General features: G+C 58.7%; 1 protein-coding gene across 3 annotated transcripts in view; it reads right to left on the bottom strand.

Moving 5' to 3' along the window:
* Positions 1–4,298: 4,298 nt before the first annotated feature.
* The window catches only part of TP73 (tumor protein p73), a 90,627-nt gene continuing 79,061 nt past the window's right edge, over positions 4,299–15,864 (bottom strand). Inside the window, exons 7-14 of one of the 3 annotated variants that reach the window (XM_033195862.1) lie at positions 13,538–13,647; positions 12,995–13,137; positions 12,361–12,449; positions 11,132–11,253; positions 10,429–10,577; positions 9,512–9,650; positions 9,033–9,126; positions 4,299–7,856 (exon numbers count right to left, since the gene is read on the bottom strand). In XM_033195862.1, coding sequence (XP_033051753.1) covers positions 7,524–7,856; positions 9,033–9,126; positions 9,512–9,650; positions 10,429–10,577; positions 11,132–11,253; positions 12,361–12,449; positions 12,995–13,137; positions 13,538–13,647 — 1,179 coding nt within the window. In that variant the 3' untranslated portion in view covers positions 4,299–7,523. The remainder of the gene's footprint in view (positions 7,857–9,032; positions 9,127–9,511; positions 9,651–10,428; positions 10,578–11,131; positions 11,254–12,360; positions 12,450–12,994; positions 13,138–13,537; positions 13,648–15,864) is intronic. The other 2 variants (XM_033195869.1, XM_033195877.1) reach the window with 2 other exon arrangements.

The following is a 15,864-nucleotide window of genomic DNA, read 5'->3' as shown; positions in this document are numbered from 1 at the left end:
TATGGTGAAACCCCGTCTCTACTGAAAATACAAAAAATTCAGCTGGGTGTGATAGTGGACGCCTGTAATCCCAGCTACTTGGGAGGCTAAGGCAGGAGAATTGCTTGAACCCGGGAGGCAGAGGTTGCGGTGAGCCACGATCGTGCCACTGTACTCCAGCCTGGGCGACAGGACAAGACTCTCTCAAAAAACCAAACAAAGCAGTTTATAATTTGCCTAAATTAACTTTTGTATCATCTAAAGTTTTCTTCTGCTTAGATATGGCTGCCTTAAAAGATGCAGACACTGTTATGATCAGCATGAAGTTTCCCTGTGGGGCTGTGGTCAGCGTGGACGTCAGCCAGCACCGTACAGACCTGTGACTAGAGATTGGAGGTGACCCCTGCCCTTTTCCACCCCTCGCCAGTCCACTGTGAAAAGCTGGGTTCATTCTCTGGGTTAGAGAGAGGTCGTCAGCCGGGTTGATTGTGCGGGTTAGATAGGGGTCGTCACCCGGCCACCCTCAGATGGGTTGATTGTGCGGGTTAGATGGGGTCGTCACCCGGCCACCCTCAGCTGGGTTGATTGTGCGAGTTAGATGGGGTCATCACCCGGCTACCCTCAGCTGGGTTGATTGTGCGAGTTAGATGGGGTCATCACCCGGCTACCCTCAGCTGGGTTGATTGTGCGAGTTAGATGGGGTCATCACCCGGCTACCCTCAGCTGGGTTGATTGTGCGGGTTAGATGGGGTCGTCACCCGGCCACCCTCAGATGGGTTGATTGTGCGGGTTAGATAGGGGTCGTCACCCGGCCACCCTCAGCTGGGTTGACTGTGCGGGTTAGATAGAGGCCATCAGCCAGGCTGATCCTGCTGGTTAAATAGAGGTCATCACCTGGCCATCCCCAGTCGGAGCATATGCGGCACACCTTGTGCATAGTCAGTGCTCAGTAAATATTTGTTTTAATTTTCTGGTGAGAGTCACGTCTTCCAGGTTTTAAAGAGAGTTCGTTCCCTGGCCTCTGGGCCTCAGGAGCTGTTTTGTGGCGGTGGCTTTCCTTTACATGGGCTGTTGCTCTACGGAAGCCTGTGCTTCCTTGGCCGTCACACGGAAAGCCGGTGTTGGTCACAGTGTGCCATGGGAAGTGATAATGATGGTCCTGGAAGGCCTGCGTCATGTGTCAACTGCCCGCCCCACCCCCACCAGCAAAAGCCCTGGTGGTGTTCAGTCATCCGCTTCCCCTCCCCACTTCCCGTGCTCGGCCTGGTTAACTCCTGTCTTGCAATGGCTCCCAGGTGCGTGGGTCCCAAGGTGCACTGCAGATGGAGAATCAGAATCCCTTGGGCATCACCGGGCAGGGCACGTCCCTGTCCCTCGGCTCCCAGACCCAGACTAGCCGCTACCAGGACTTGTATCGAGAGCTCTTCAGACACTTTATCAGAACCCTTAAAGGTGGGTGACATTCTGAGGAGGAACCTGGGATGTCCCGATGCTCAATGGGTAGATGCCTTCCAGGCTGCAGTCAGTGCAGATGATATGCCAATTTCAGGTGGAAAATTGCATTCCAGATGCTGGGTTCAGATTTGAAATTGTCTATCTCAGTGATCATTTGCATTGCTTGTACTTGAGGAAGATTCTGAGAGATGCTCCTTTGGGGTTCTGTGCATGTACCATGTTGCCTGACATGTCCTAAGAAATCTTCTTGAACTCCGAGGTTTATAAAATGACTACTTCTGAACTCCTGCGATCTAGTGGATATCACGTGTCCTGGAAGATAGGACACCTTCTACCCTCTGTCAGTCCTGGGGGTGACTGGGAACCAGGGAGGTGGAACAGAATCCCAGAACCTGGGTCGGGCTTGTCCAAGAGGGGCGGGTGGGTCTCTCTGGGACCACTGTCCCACCCCGAGGCCAGTGGCCTCTTCCCATGTCCCAACAAGAATACTGTCTGGCTCCGATGTTTTGGATTTTATCCTGAATCTGTGCAAATGTGCAGGGAAGGAACCTCCTGAAATCGCCAAAGAGCAGTTCCCCAGGGCCTTCCGGGCGGCCGTGGCCGCGGCGCAGTCGTGGTGGAGCCGGTCAGCTGTGGACCTGCCCGGCGACTCCGCAGAGGCCTCTGTGGTGAAGACAGAAGCTCCGCGAACCAACTCGAAGCTGGAGCCAAGATCTTGCCCGATATCCAGTTGCCTGTTTTTCTTGTCACTGTTACTGAGAGAGGGAGACAGAACCTTCTGGCGATCTTGTCCTCACTGGAGACTCAGAACGGGAAGCATTGGGAAACCATGTATGTTTCATTTCTGGTGTGACCAGACTTTTCAGGATGTGACTTCAGACCGAGGACACAAGTTGGGCTTGCTTAGCTGTTTTGTGTTGCGCGCCCGCCGCAGAGATGCTCTTCCGGTCAGAGTTCCCTTGGCAGGGCCTCGGAGGCCCCTGGTTGGCTGTCTCGGGAAGAGGGCAGGTCAGGGATTGGACAGTGTAAATTGACCCAGAAACCTGCGGTTTCAGCTTTTCTGTGGCAAACAGGGCCGAGGGCTGGCGAAGCTGTTAAGACTAAATGTCACATGCATGAGGCAGACTGCAGGCCTCCTTAGGCCTTTTTTGGGGTAATTACACCAGTATTTAAAAACATTTTTTGTTTGTTTGTTTTGAGACGGAGTCTCGCCCTGTCACCCAGTCTGGAGTGCAGTGGTGCAATCTCGGCTCACTGCAACCTCCGCCTCCCGGGTTCAAGTGATTCTTCTGCCTCAGCCTTCTGAGTAGCTGGGATTACAGGCATGCACCACCATGCCCGGCTAATTTTTGTATTTTTAGCAGAGACGGGGTTTCACCATGTTGGCCAGGCTGGTCTCGAACTACTGACCTCGTGATCCACCTGCCACGGCTTCCCAACGTGCTGGGATTACGGGCGTGAGCCACCGTGCTCGGCCTAAAGAGCAATTTTCTTGAAGAATCTGATTTTGTGCATAGTAATGACACAGCACCGTTCCAGAGAAATAGGAAGTATGTGTGTGTGGTATGAGAAACACATATTCTGCTCTTGTCGCCTGAATCTAGGCGTCCTCTCGGATGTGTGCGCAGGAACGAACGGCGGCTGTTTCCGCCCAAAGAGGTGTGGAGACCTTTTAGAAACAGGCCTTCTCCTTTCCGTTTTGCAGCCAGGTGGTGGAAACCTTCCTTCGAAGGGTAGTGCCTTGGGGAGCAGCAGAGCTGTTCCGAGTCCAGCTTAGCTTTCCAAAACTCTGTGTGGAACCTACTGGAGATGTTTTTATATATTTGAAAATAATGGCCTGTATTTCTCATGCTATACTTAAAAAAAATAACCTTTTAAACAAAGATATTCAAACTCACCCTTGTGCTAAAACCACTCACGTTTCTGTGTCCATTCCTGAAAGGGTGTTTTAGAGTCCCCGTTTCTACGTCCTACATGGCACCCTCTTGCCGAGGGATCATCCCAAATCCCTCCACTTCCTGTCTAGTTTGAGGCCTCAGCACTTTGGTGATCCAGAGTTCTGTGGCTTGTGAGGGGGTGGGCCCACCGCCGCCCAGCCCTCCTTGGTGGATGTGGGGACAGGTAGTAGCCTAGGGAAGGGGGTAAGCACTAGCCAGGAAGGTGGGGCCAAGGCCAGGCATGGCGCGTCACCTGCACCTCACCTCACCTGCACCTCACCTCACCTGCACCTCACCTGCGGGGGAACTCAGCGGAGCTTCCTGGCAGCACCTCTCCCTCTTGCCTTGGTCCTTTCTGTCTTTGTTTAAGGCCAATTTCTAAAAAGACTGAGGCCTCCTTCGAGGTTGAAGAGATTTCTAGAGCCTTATTTTTGCTGTGACAGGACCCTAGTCACTGTTCACAAGTCTGAAACCAAGAAACCTGGGAACCAAGAGAACTGAAACGAAGCCCTCTGGTCTCAGCCTGGCCTGAGCCAGCACGAGGCTCTCTGCTGCCTTTTGTTTCCTTAGGTTTTGCTGAGAAACGAGAGTGCGTTCTGTGTGGGTGTCTGTGACACTTGGAGACCCTGCTTGGCCTAGCTCAAGTCCAGAAAGCCTGGGCTCCACAGGGCTTGGATGAGGGCTCATGGGCCTGCACTTCAGGAGGCCTGAGAGGCCCGGTCAGTCCTATGAGGCTACCCGGCTTGGCCCGTAGGTCCTCCGAGGCACAGGGCAGAGGGACACCCCAGGGACCCATCAGACTCACGACACAGAGAAACTCAGGTGGGCTGCCAGGGCCGGCCGCAGAGGCCACAGGCTTCCCGCCTGTGAGGAGCCGCCCTGTTTGTCTGAGCCCCTCGGAGATGGAGGTTTAGTCGTGAGAACCAGTCATTGGAACGTACACTTTATTATGTTACAAAAACAAAAATCCCCACCGAAACACAGCTAAAAAAATAACACATTTTCCCAAGATTACATGAACAAAAACAGTTATTACGTCATTGGAGGGCGTCCGTTAATACTGCTCGGAGAAGCACCAGCCCACACAGACACACGGATGGGGTCGCGTGTCCACCCTAAAGCATTAAAGTGCTTTAACTGGTAACAGAGGAGTGGATGTTTGTGCGTTGGAGACACTGACTGTTCCGAGTGACAGGTGTCTCTGTGCCAGGATACTGCGAGTCGGGCCCCTGGTACAGCAAGGGCTTCCCAGCAGCCCAGGCCTGGTGGGAACACTGGGGGAATGGGGGAGAGTCGCTGTTGCTGACCAGAGTGACTCGGACAGACGTGAGCTCCTTCTGCCTGGCCTCTCTGAGCAGACTCAGGACCACTGCCCGTCCCCCTCGGCTCCAGGAGTGCCAGCAGCCTCCCTCCTACCCCTGCACTGCTGGGAAAACCATCTGCCTTCAAGATTTATTTGTTGATTTGTTTGGTTGTATAAAAAACATCGCTTAAAGGATTCTTGTTCCTGGGAATTTGCATTTTCTCCTAACCACGGCAAAGTCTCGACTCTGTTTACTTTCACGGCTGCTTCTCCAGCGCAAGGAGGCTGTGCGGGCTTGCTGTACAGGTGCGGCTGGGGCCATCTGGCGGCTCCGTGTTCTGACCGGCTTCCTTGGACATCTGGCTGGGGTTCCAGTGACAGCTGCCTCTGGGCCTCTCCCTGCTCTGTGCCACCCGCCCCACCCCAGCAGCACACCACAGGGGCTCGTGGGACAGCCTCCCTGGACCCAGGGTGGACAGGGAACATGCCTAAGAAACCAATCAACGACCCCCTGGAACGGAAGCGCATCCGTGCCGGGCTCGGGAACCCCGAGTGTTGGGATGGGCCCCTGCGGCTCTAGAAGTGGAGCATGGGGCAGAGTGGGGCTTCAGGAGGTGGACTCGGGTAGCAGTGCTCAGCCCCCAAGAGATGGGCGTGATGCCTGGGGCACGCGTCTTAGCCTTTCTGGCCTCAGCTTCCTCATCTACGAAATGGCAATAAGATGGAGAGTTGAGGTGACATGCAGCTGGGGTGGCTGTGCCACCCTGGGAAAGCCCTGAGTCCGCTGCTGTTGCCCCTACTGACGGATGCCCTGGGTGTGGGCACCTTTCTAGGGAGATGGAACCCTAGAAGCTGAGCAGCCAGAGCCTGCCCTTCGGCTAGAAGGAGCTAGAAGGAAGGGCCAGGCTCTCGCCCTGGCTGCAGCCAGATCCCCTGACAGCCAGCAGCCCTGTTCTTGCTGCCCCCACAAACGTGCACCCAGGCAGCTGTGCTGTCAGTGGCCCCGGGGAGGTGGACAGTGTGGGAGAGGGATGCCTGCGTCTTCGTAGACCAGGCACCTGTGGCAACACCAGTCACTGCTTTTAAATAAGGGGAGGCTGGTGACGGTGATGCCACTTAGCAAGATGGAGTCCCGACCTGGGGGTGGGGGCTGTGTCTGACCTTGCCATGCCCTGGGGGCTTAACTGCTTCTGGGAGATGTTAGTGGGGGAAGCTCCTAGCTCTTAGGAGCTGATGCCACACATACCCTAGGCAGGGGGTGTGGAGCTGGCCGTCTCAGAAGGGGCCAGGCAGCCTGCACTCTGGGTGGTGTCTCAGCTTACGTGAGTGAGGCGGGCCTGCAGAATACAGTGTGCTGGGAGCAGAGGCCACTCCCAAGTCCAGCAGAGAGAGTCGCCAGCCCCCGGCACAGGCAAGGTGCAGTTAGGGACATTCCCTGAAAATACATGGTGTTTCAGACACAGTCACTTGGCTGCTCACTACTCTCCATTGGCCCACCTGCCTGGAATGAAGGGCGTTGTCACACCTGTGAGGCTCCCCGGGGGCTCTGGTTCCTTGCCCTGGAGCTGTGCTCCGGGACGGTCAAGCTCCAGCCACCAAGGCTCAGGCTGCTCCTCGTGGATGGAGGTGGCCCCAGTAGGGGCCTGTGCAGACACTGCCTCTCTGGGGCCCACTAACTCCCTGGGGTGCTCCACGAAGGCCTAGACCCCCCCTGCACCTACCTCTCAGTCTGTTCCCTGACTGCCGCTGCTTGGAAAAGAAAGTATTGCCCTCTGGACCTCGCAGTGGTAAAGAAGGTGGCGGCGGCAAGGGAGGAGCTGCTCCCACGGCAGAGCGTTCCTGTGAACTTGCCCTTCCCAGTGTTCCCTCTAGGCTTCCTCCCCACCCGGCCTTCCTGGGGACAAGTCCCGCCCACCTGGCTTCTCACTCAGCTTCGGCAGCCCGGCTCGTGGGCGCTAGGTTGAGCTGGAAAGCGAATGTTGAGGAAGGAAGTTTAAAAAAAAAAAAAAAAAAGCTGACCCACTGTGTAGAAAAGGGTATCATTTTATCAAATATTGACAATTTCCAGTCCTCTAAGGACAGGCTGTCCCTTTCTGCCCAGTGGTTCCCAAGGAGAGGCGACTGTGGCCAGGCTGAGGGGCACTGGCTGAGGCGGTACCAGATGCTTCCCACACCTGGGAGGGGTTGCGCCTTCCCCAGTTTTCTCCAATTTCAGCAACACTTTGGTTGTTGTTAAGGGCAGGAAGGAGGCGGTCCTGCAGAATACAGTGTGCTGGGGCCAAAGGCCACTCCCAAGTCCAGCAGAGAGAGTCCCCAGCCCCCGGCACAGGCAAGAGGCAGTTAGGGACATTCCCTGAAAATACGTGGTGTTTCAGACACAGTCGCTTGGCTGCCCACCACGCTCCAGAACCAAAGATGTCGCAAAATACTTTTTGGCAGTCCACCAGCGAAGAGGATTCTTTCCTCTGGAAGGACCTTCTTGGTCGGCAGGTGACAGAGTCTCTGGGATGAGGCCTGGAGGTCAGAGCCGACACTGCGGTCCCCACCCACACCTGCCATGGAGCACGCCCGGCAGTGGCAGGGCTGAGAGTGGGCCGGCCCCTGCCTCGCAAGCCCAGCGTTAGGGCAGCTCCAGAAGGTTCTGCAGGTGACTCAGGCTGTCCGCAGGCGGCTTTGGTGGCTGGGCCTCTCCTGGGGCGGGTGAGCTGCCTGGGGATGGGCCGGACCTTGCCTTTCCCCGGGCACAGCCTGGAGGCCCTGCCCCCGGAGGCAGTTTTGGACGCAGAAAGGAGAGCGGAGGCGGCCTGGGTCTCTGGGCGGTGGCACGAGCTCTGGCCGGGCCGGGCCCCTCAGTGGATCTCGGCCTCCGTGAACTCCTCCTTGATGGGCTGCTTGCGGGCCTTGCAGTCGGGCAGGTCGAAGCCGAAGTCCGCCCACTCGTCGGGGCCGGCGCCCGGGCCGCCGCGGTTGGGGATGGTGATGGTGTGGCGCACGCGGAAGTGCACGGCCTCCATGACGCGCTGGCGCTGCAGCTCCCCGGAGCCGCCGATGGAGATGGCGGCCGCGTTGCTGGAGCGGAGCAGCTGCTGCGCGGCGCCGTAGTCGTGGCCCTGCTTCAGGTCCTGCAGGCCCCGCCAGATGGTCATGCGGTACTGCTCGGGGATCTTCAGGGCCCCCAGGTCCTGCGAGAGGCCGGCGCGTTAGGGGCAGGGGGCAGTGGGAACAGGGAGAGCAGGGAGGGCCGCCCTGGGCCTGGAGGTCTGGCCACACCACACCCTGGCCCCCACACCCCCAACCAGAGTAGGCAGGAGAGGGCACATGGGGGAGGGGGAGAGCCCACCAGGGCCACTCCTGGCCTGTGTGGGGCCTGGGCCCTGACCTCGGAGCGTTAGACATGGAGCTCCCTGAGCATCTATCTACCTGGCCCTGGGGGAGGAACTGCCTCCCAGCCTCAGGGCAGAGCCCTCCTTGGGCTCCATGTCCCAGCCCCCCGGAGCAGACCCCCAGCTCATCCATGAGCTCCCAGCACCCTCTAGGCACCACACAAAGCACACACATGCAGGGGAGGCAAGGGTTAACATGTGACCTGGAGCTGGCTCAGGTACTGGGGACAGGCTGCAGGGAGGTCGGTTAGTGGACACAGATGAGGCCACCCTCTGCACGAGGGACAGTTAGGCTGAGCAGCTGGCCCCAGCTCGCACTGACCCTCATCTCTGTCTGCAGCCCCAGGCTGGGGATGGTCTGGGACGGTCCTTGGACCTGGGCCGTGGCACTGGTTGGGGGCGGGTTCCCGGCAGAGGGCTTGCTCTTCCTTGACTGACAGTGTCTTGTGGTTCACACTGACCTAGGCTAGGAGCAGGCTTTGTGCACCGCTGGTCTCACTTAACCCAAAGACAAGTCGTGGCTGTTTAATCATGGTGCCTGCGATCAGCTCCCACAGCTGCCAAGAGCTGTGTGGCCTTGGGTCAGGCGCTTGCCTTCCCTGGGTCCCCTTTCCTCCAGGTGTAAATGGCGCTGAACTGGACTGACTCCCTCAGGGCCTTACATTCTTCTGTTCTTTGTGCCTTGGAAACAGCCCATCCCCTAAAATCAAAGGCACACTGGCTGCTGGGAGTCCGCAAAGGCCCAAATGAGCAATTCAGCATCTGGAGGCCTGGGCCTGTGTCCTGCGCCGCCAGCCACCTGCCTGGCTCTGCCTGCCTGAGCTCTCAAGAGTCAGGTCATCACATCTGCTTGCCCGTGGGAGAGGGTTTCCAAGTTTCCCAGCCACGAGAGCAAGGAAGAGAAGCCTCTTTGCCCTCTGTTCAGGGGCCCCTCCAGCTACTGCCTGTGCGGAGCGGGGGTCGCCCGGGGGTTACCTCGATGGTCAGGTTCTGCAGGTGGTAAATGCTCTGTAACCCTTGGGACGTGAAATACTCGATGCAGTTTGGACACCCCAATCCTGTTAAAAAACTGCAGAGAGAATTTGAGAAAGGAAGCAGCATTAGCTTCCGAGCACAGGGCTGTGCGAGCCCTCATCTCTGGGAGTGGCCTGGCTGGGGCGGAGACTGTCACTGTCTCCCTCCAGCCCACAGGTGGCCATGGCATCCCTTGGGGAGGGGACGGGCTCAGCTGGGGACAGGTCAGTGAAGACCCGGCTTTTTGTGTTTTTCCTCTAAGTGGACCATTTCCCCAGCATCTTCGATGCTCCTAGCCTGACTGTCCCCACCCGCCTGTCTGATCTGGGGTTGCGAGTGGTGAGCACACGGGGTGGGGCAGGGCAGTTGACGTGGCCAGAAGGACAGAGGGGAACGGACAGGGTGACAGCGCATGCTTAGGCCCTCGGCAGCCCACACACCTGACGAGGCTGGGGTCGGCGTGGTAGGGGGGTGGCGGAGTGCAGTGGGACCCCGAGACCATGGACTGGGCGCCGTGGCTGCTGCTCATCTCGCCGTTGGCTGGCACTGCGTGGCCATGGTTGTTGAGCATCCCAGGGCCTGGGTGAGAAGCAGGTGGGGCATTCAGGGCAGCCAGGCCAGGCATCCCGGTGCAGGCTCCACCCAGGCTCCAGACACCTCTGGACACCAGGGGAGCCACCCCAAGGCCTGGCGATGTGATCCTTGGCATCACCCCAGCCAGCTGAAGGCTTGAACAAGGGCTGAACACCTGGGGCCCTGTGTCCTCACCCCGCCTAGTAGGGACGGCGATGACTGTGCACACAAGGTGCTGGGTCGTAAGAGCAATCACAGCTGGCACTGGAGTGCTCGCCGCATCCCGGGGCCTCAGGAAACACCTGGGGGTGCTTGCTCGCAGCACTGGGATCGTGCCTGGTCCTGCCCACATGAGGACCTTCCAGGGGAAGGGGGCCCAAACTCTATCCAATGGAGCCCCCAGCTTGTGCTGGGCTCCCTGAGGAGGTCTTGCACCATTTAATCCTCACAAGGAGTGAGCCTGGTACTTCTGTGGCCATTTGCTGATGGGGAAACAGGCTGTGTAATGTTAAGAGCCTTCCGCAAGCTTCCTTGCCTGCCAAGAGGTGGTGTAGGCGTGTGGGTTCCACGCTCTTAACCATGCCCCCTCCACCTCCCACAGCCAGGAGTGGGCAGAGAGGGCTGTCCGTGGCTGCGCCTCCTGCCCAGAGGGTAGAACTGCTGGAAGGAGCCAGCCACAGAGACACCTGCCCTGGGTCCCGAGCTGGGTGGAGTACCCTGAGCCAGGCGCCCCCAGTGGGCCTCCCCGCCCTGCCCATGGGCCCCCACTGCCCAAGGGACTCACCCACAGGCCCCAGGTTGGGTGTAGCTGCCGAGCTGTGCGGGGGAGGCTGGCCCACCAGCTGATTGACGGAGGGCAGCTTGTTCATGCCCCCGTGCACCTTGTTCATGGGCGAGAGGACCGGCCCGTAGGATGGGGGCTGTAGGTGACTCCTGCTCAGAAGCAATGGCTTGCATGGGTGGGAGGCAAGGCAGCCTCGTGCCCACCAACCACCCACGCCCGCGATGCCCCCATGCTGCGAATGGGTGGAGACTCTGAGGTCAGAGAGTGGCTTTGTCCTCCTCTGATGTCAGCGCGTGGCTGGAGGATGGCCATGCACAGCCACTGGGCCTGCTCCTGAGAAGGACACTGGCCATGGCGGAGCCGGTAGGCAGCGGGATGACCTGTGCCACTGGAATTGGCCTCTGGTCTTAGTGGGTCATGGTCACTCTGGCCACCCCTCCTGGCCTTTCCACCCAGCAGACATTTACAAGACCCCTCAGTGGCAGAGGCATAGCAAGGACCATGGCCTAGGGTCCCAGGGCAGCCCCAAGTCCCACAAGGCTTCCTGGAGGAGGAGATGTGGGGTGGGCCCCTGAGCTCTGGACCCTGCTGCCTGTCCCTGGCAGATGATGCCTTCTGGAGGGGTTGCTGGTCCTCCTGGCCTTCTCCTGCGGAGTTGAGCCATGAGCTTCCCCACACCGATGGTGGGCTGGGGTTGACTCACGGCCTCTGTAGGAGCTGCTGCTGCTGCCGATAGGAGTCCACCAGCGGCTGCGGCACCAACTCCATCAGCTCCAGGCTCTCCTTCAGCTTCATCAGGATCTCGAAGTTCTCCCGGCCTCGCACCTGAGCACAGAGGAGCAGATGCTCTGCCCACGTGCCCCAGACCCCCGTGGGAGGGAGGCGGGCGGCCGCAGCCTCAGGAGGACCTGGGCTTGGCAAAGCATCTGTCCTTTGTGGGGGTTCCCCGGCACCCCAGAGGCTCAGGATCCCCTGACCTTCTTTCCTCTTCCCAAGAAGCAGGTCTAACCAGAGCCCATGACTCAGTGGGCAGGTCTGTCCCCAAGAACCATGCCTGCTCCTTGTGGTCCCTAAGCCTCCCTCTTCCTCCCCCACCAACAGATACTGTTTTTTTTTTTTTTTTTTTTAAACCAAGTATCTCTCTCTCTTCCCTTCTTTAAACAGAGTCTTGCTCTGTTGCCCAGGCTAGAGTGCAGTGCAGTGGCATCATCATAGCTCACTGCAGCCTTGGACTCCTGGACTCAAGCAATCCTCTTGCCCTCAGGTGATCCTTCAGCCTCAGTCTTCTGAGTAGCTGGGACTACAGGTGCATGCCACCACCATACTTAGCTAATTTTTGTAGAGATGGGGTTCTCGCTATGTTGCCCACTTTGGTCTCAAACTCCTGGGCTCAAGTGATCCACCCGCCTTGGCCTCCCAAAATGCTGGGATTACAGGCATGAGCCACCGCCCCCAACTGGGGCTCATTCTGGAGCTCAAAAAACTGAAAGCTCACATCATGGAAGGTGAATCCTAGCCAAGCCTGTGCCGATGTAATTCACCTATTGGAGGCCACATGTGAGAGGCACACTCAGGGAGGGGGTCCATGGCCACGGGTCCTGGCCAACGTTAGGGTCCTGGATTCCTGCTGAACTTCTACCCCGGTGGACTCCGCACCACCCCACCTGTGCTATGTACACATGGCTTCATTGTAAATGGCATGACGCTGGGTTTTTGGGGCTGAGGGGACTCTCAGGGATGCCCTGCAGTTGGGCCCTGCTGGTCTGGCTCTTGCAAGCAGGTTCTGCCCTCTGGACCCTCTCACGCAGGGCTGGGTGCCTCCCGCCCCCTCCACCATGGTCTCCAGGGTCTCTCCCCATGGCCCAGCCTGGGCTCAGCAGACGACAGAGGTGAGGCAGGTCTCCCGGCCGCTGTACGGGAGCACACACTCACCTGCAGGTAGTACGTGTCCTCGTCTCCGTGCCGCCGTTTCTTCACGCCGGGGCCCAGGGCGGGGACGGCAGGGGGGCTCTGCTTGAAGGCTGGAAGGCCAGGCAGGGCGGGTGGGGTGAAGCCACCCTCCGGAAGGAGGGAGACCTGCCCCACCCTTGGGGCCAATAGATTCTTCAGGTGGGATTCAGCAGCCCACAGGGATGGGCAAACCTGCAGTGCCACCCAGGCCTTTGAAGTGCCCTTGGCCACCTCAGGACAAGCGACTTATTTGGGGGCTGCTCTCAGGCTCCGTCAGGGAGGATTCTGGGTCTGGGGGGCCGTTCAGGGGCTGGCCCTGTCCCTGGGGCATGGGCTCGCACTGTGTCCTGCCAGCGTGTCCCCTTCCCCGCCCACAGCATCTAGTTCCCCCTGGCCGGCTGCTCACCGCGCTTGCTGGCAGCCCCGTGTCCCCTTCCCCTCCCACAGCATCCAGTTCCCCCCGGCCGGCTGCTCACCGCGCTTGCTGGCAGCCCCGTGTCCCCTTCCCCTCCCACAGCATCCAGTTCCCCCCGGCCGGCTGCTCACCGCGCTTGCTGGCAGCCCCGTGTCCCCTTCCCCGCCCACAGCATCCAGTTCCCCCCGGCCGGCTGCTCACCGCGCTTGCTGGCAGCCCCGTTCTTGGCGGAGCTCTCATTCAAGGCCTGCTGCTCCCGGTAGTGGTCCTCATCGGCTTTTCGGTCGCGGCCAGGACAGGCGCAGATGCGGCCCTCAAAGGACCGGCGGCCCAACACCTGCCCACTGTCGGGTGGGCACAGCCAGAATTGTGAGCTCAATCCTGCCCACCCTCAACCTGCCCACCTTCCCTGCCCACCTCGGACCCTGCAGGACCGGCCTTGAGAGCCCTGAGTCACCGTGGAGCACCCAGTGCCGGCAGCGAGTGTTCCCACCAGAGGGAGCCAGAGGCTCAAAGCTGGGGGCTGCCCTGAGACCTCGCCCAGGACTCCCGCCTCCCTCCAAAGGCCCAGCTCCTGCCCAGGCAGGCCCTTCAGGCCAGAGGGCAGTCCCTTCCTCCAGCAGCACAGCCCAGTCTCTTCTCCAAGCTGGCCTCGGCATGCAGGTCTCCGTGACAGCTCCCCTTCTCCCCCAGCCGTGCCTGCCCAGCCCTGTCCCACCTCCACCCCGTGTGCCCGGGACTCACTCCCGCGTCTCCAGGGTGATGATGATGAGGATGGGCCGTCGGTTCATGCCCCCCACACAGCTGCTGTTACACATGAAGTTGTACAGGATGGTGGTGAATTCTGTCCCCACCTGCACAAGGGGGAGCAGGGAGAGGGAGTCTAGCATCAGCACGCATCCCCAATCCACTAAGGTGGCAGCCCCCAGCTCCATGTCTGGTTCTGGCTCAAGGTAGGCAGGGGGTGCCCTGCTCTATAGTTTTTGCCATCTGTATATCTGTCCACTCATCCATCTATTCACCCACCCATCCCATCTATCCATCCATCCATCCACCCATCCATCCACCCACCCACCCACCCACCCCATCTATCCATCTATCCACCCACCCATCCATCCACCAACCCCATCCATCCACCCACCCCCCCATTCATCCATCTGTCCGTCCATCCATCCATCCATCCATCCATCCATCCATCCACCCACCCACCCCATCTATCCATCCATACATCCACCCATCCATCCATCCATCTATCCACCCATCCATCCATCCGCCAACCCCATCCATCCACCAGCCCCATCCATCCACCCACCCCATTCATCCATCCATCCACCCACCCACCCACCAACCCCATCCACCCCCCACCCCATCTATCCATCTATCCACCCACCCATCCATCCACCAACCCCATCCATCCACCCACCCACCCCATCCATCCATCCATCCATCCATCCACCCATCCATCCATCCATCAACCCCATCCATCCACCAACCCCATCCACCCACCCACCCCATTCATCCATCCATCCATCCACCCATCCACCCCATCTATCCATCCATCCATCCACCCATCCATCCATCTACCAACCCCATCCATCCATCCATCCATCAACCCCATCCATCCACCCACCCCATCCATCCATCCATCCATCCACCCATCCATCCATCCATCCACCCACCCATCCATCCATCCACCAACCCCATCCACCCACCCACCCCATTCATCCATCCATCCATCCCCCATCCATCCATCCATCCATCCATCCATCTACCAACCCCATCCATCCATCCATCCACCCACCCATCCATCCATCCATCAACCCCATCCGTCCACCCACCCCATCCATCCATCCATCCATCCACCCATCCATCCACCCACCCATCCATCCATCCACCAACCCCATCCACCCACCCACCCCATTCATCCATCCATCCATCCATCCACCCATCCATCCACCCATCCACCCCATCTCTCCATGCATCCATCCACCCATCCATCCATCCACCAACCCCATCCATCCACCAACCCCATCCATCCATCCATCCATCCATCCACCCACCCCATCCATCCACCAACCCCATCCACCCACCCACCCCATTCATCTATCCATCCATCCATCCATCCACCCACCCACCTGTCCATCCATCCACCCATCCATCCATTTACCCATCTATCTATTGATTCATCCATCCATCCATCCATCCACCACCCACCCACCCACCCCATCCATCATCCATCCACCCACCCACCCACCCCATCCATCCATCCATCCATCCATTCCCCAGTATTTATTATCTATCCATCTATCCAACCATCCATCCACCCACCCATCCATTCAATATCAGTCCATCCACCCACCCACTCCATCCATCCATCCATCCATCCATCCATCCATCCATCCATCCTATCCATCCATGCATCTATCCATACATCCACTTCCTCCATTTATTATCTATCCATCCACCCACCCCATCCATCCATCCATCCATCCATCCACTCCCTCGCATTTATTATCTATCCATCTATCCAACCATCCATCTACCCACCCATCCATTCAATATCAATCCATCCATCCACCCACCCACCCACTCCATCCATCCATCCACCACCCACTCCCATCCATCCATCCATCCATCCACTCCCCCATTTATTATCTATCCATCCATCCATCCATCCACCCACTCATCTATTCAATATCAATCTATACATCCATCCAGCCACCCACCCCATCTACCCATCCCTCTACCCACCCATCCATTCAACATCCCTCTACCCAACCATCCATTCACTCACCCACCCACCCCATCCATCCATCTACCCACCCATCCATCCACCCACCCACCCACCCACCCCATTCATCCATCCACTCACCCACCCACCCCATCCATCCACCCATCCACCACTCACCCCATCCACCCACCCCATTCATCCATCCACTCACCCACCCACCCCATCCATCCATCCACTCACTCACCCACCCCATTTATCCAACCATCCGTCCACCCGCTTACCTACCCATCCATCCATCCATCCACCCCAACCACCCCCATCCATCCACCCATCCACCCAC

The sequence above is a fragment of the Trachypithecus francoisi genome, unplaced genomic scaffold (genome assembly GCF_009764315.1).
Source record: "Trachypithecus francoisi isolate TF-2019V2 unplaced genomic scaffold, Tfra_2.0 Contig01621, whole genome shotgun sequence".
Lineage (NCBI taxonomy): Eukaryota > Metazoa > Chordata > Mammalia > Primates > Cercopithecidae > Trachypithecus > Trachypithecus francoisi.
The sequence above is the reverse complement of the archived record's forward strand: the minus strand, read 5'-3'. Positions and strand labels throughout refer to the sequence as shown.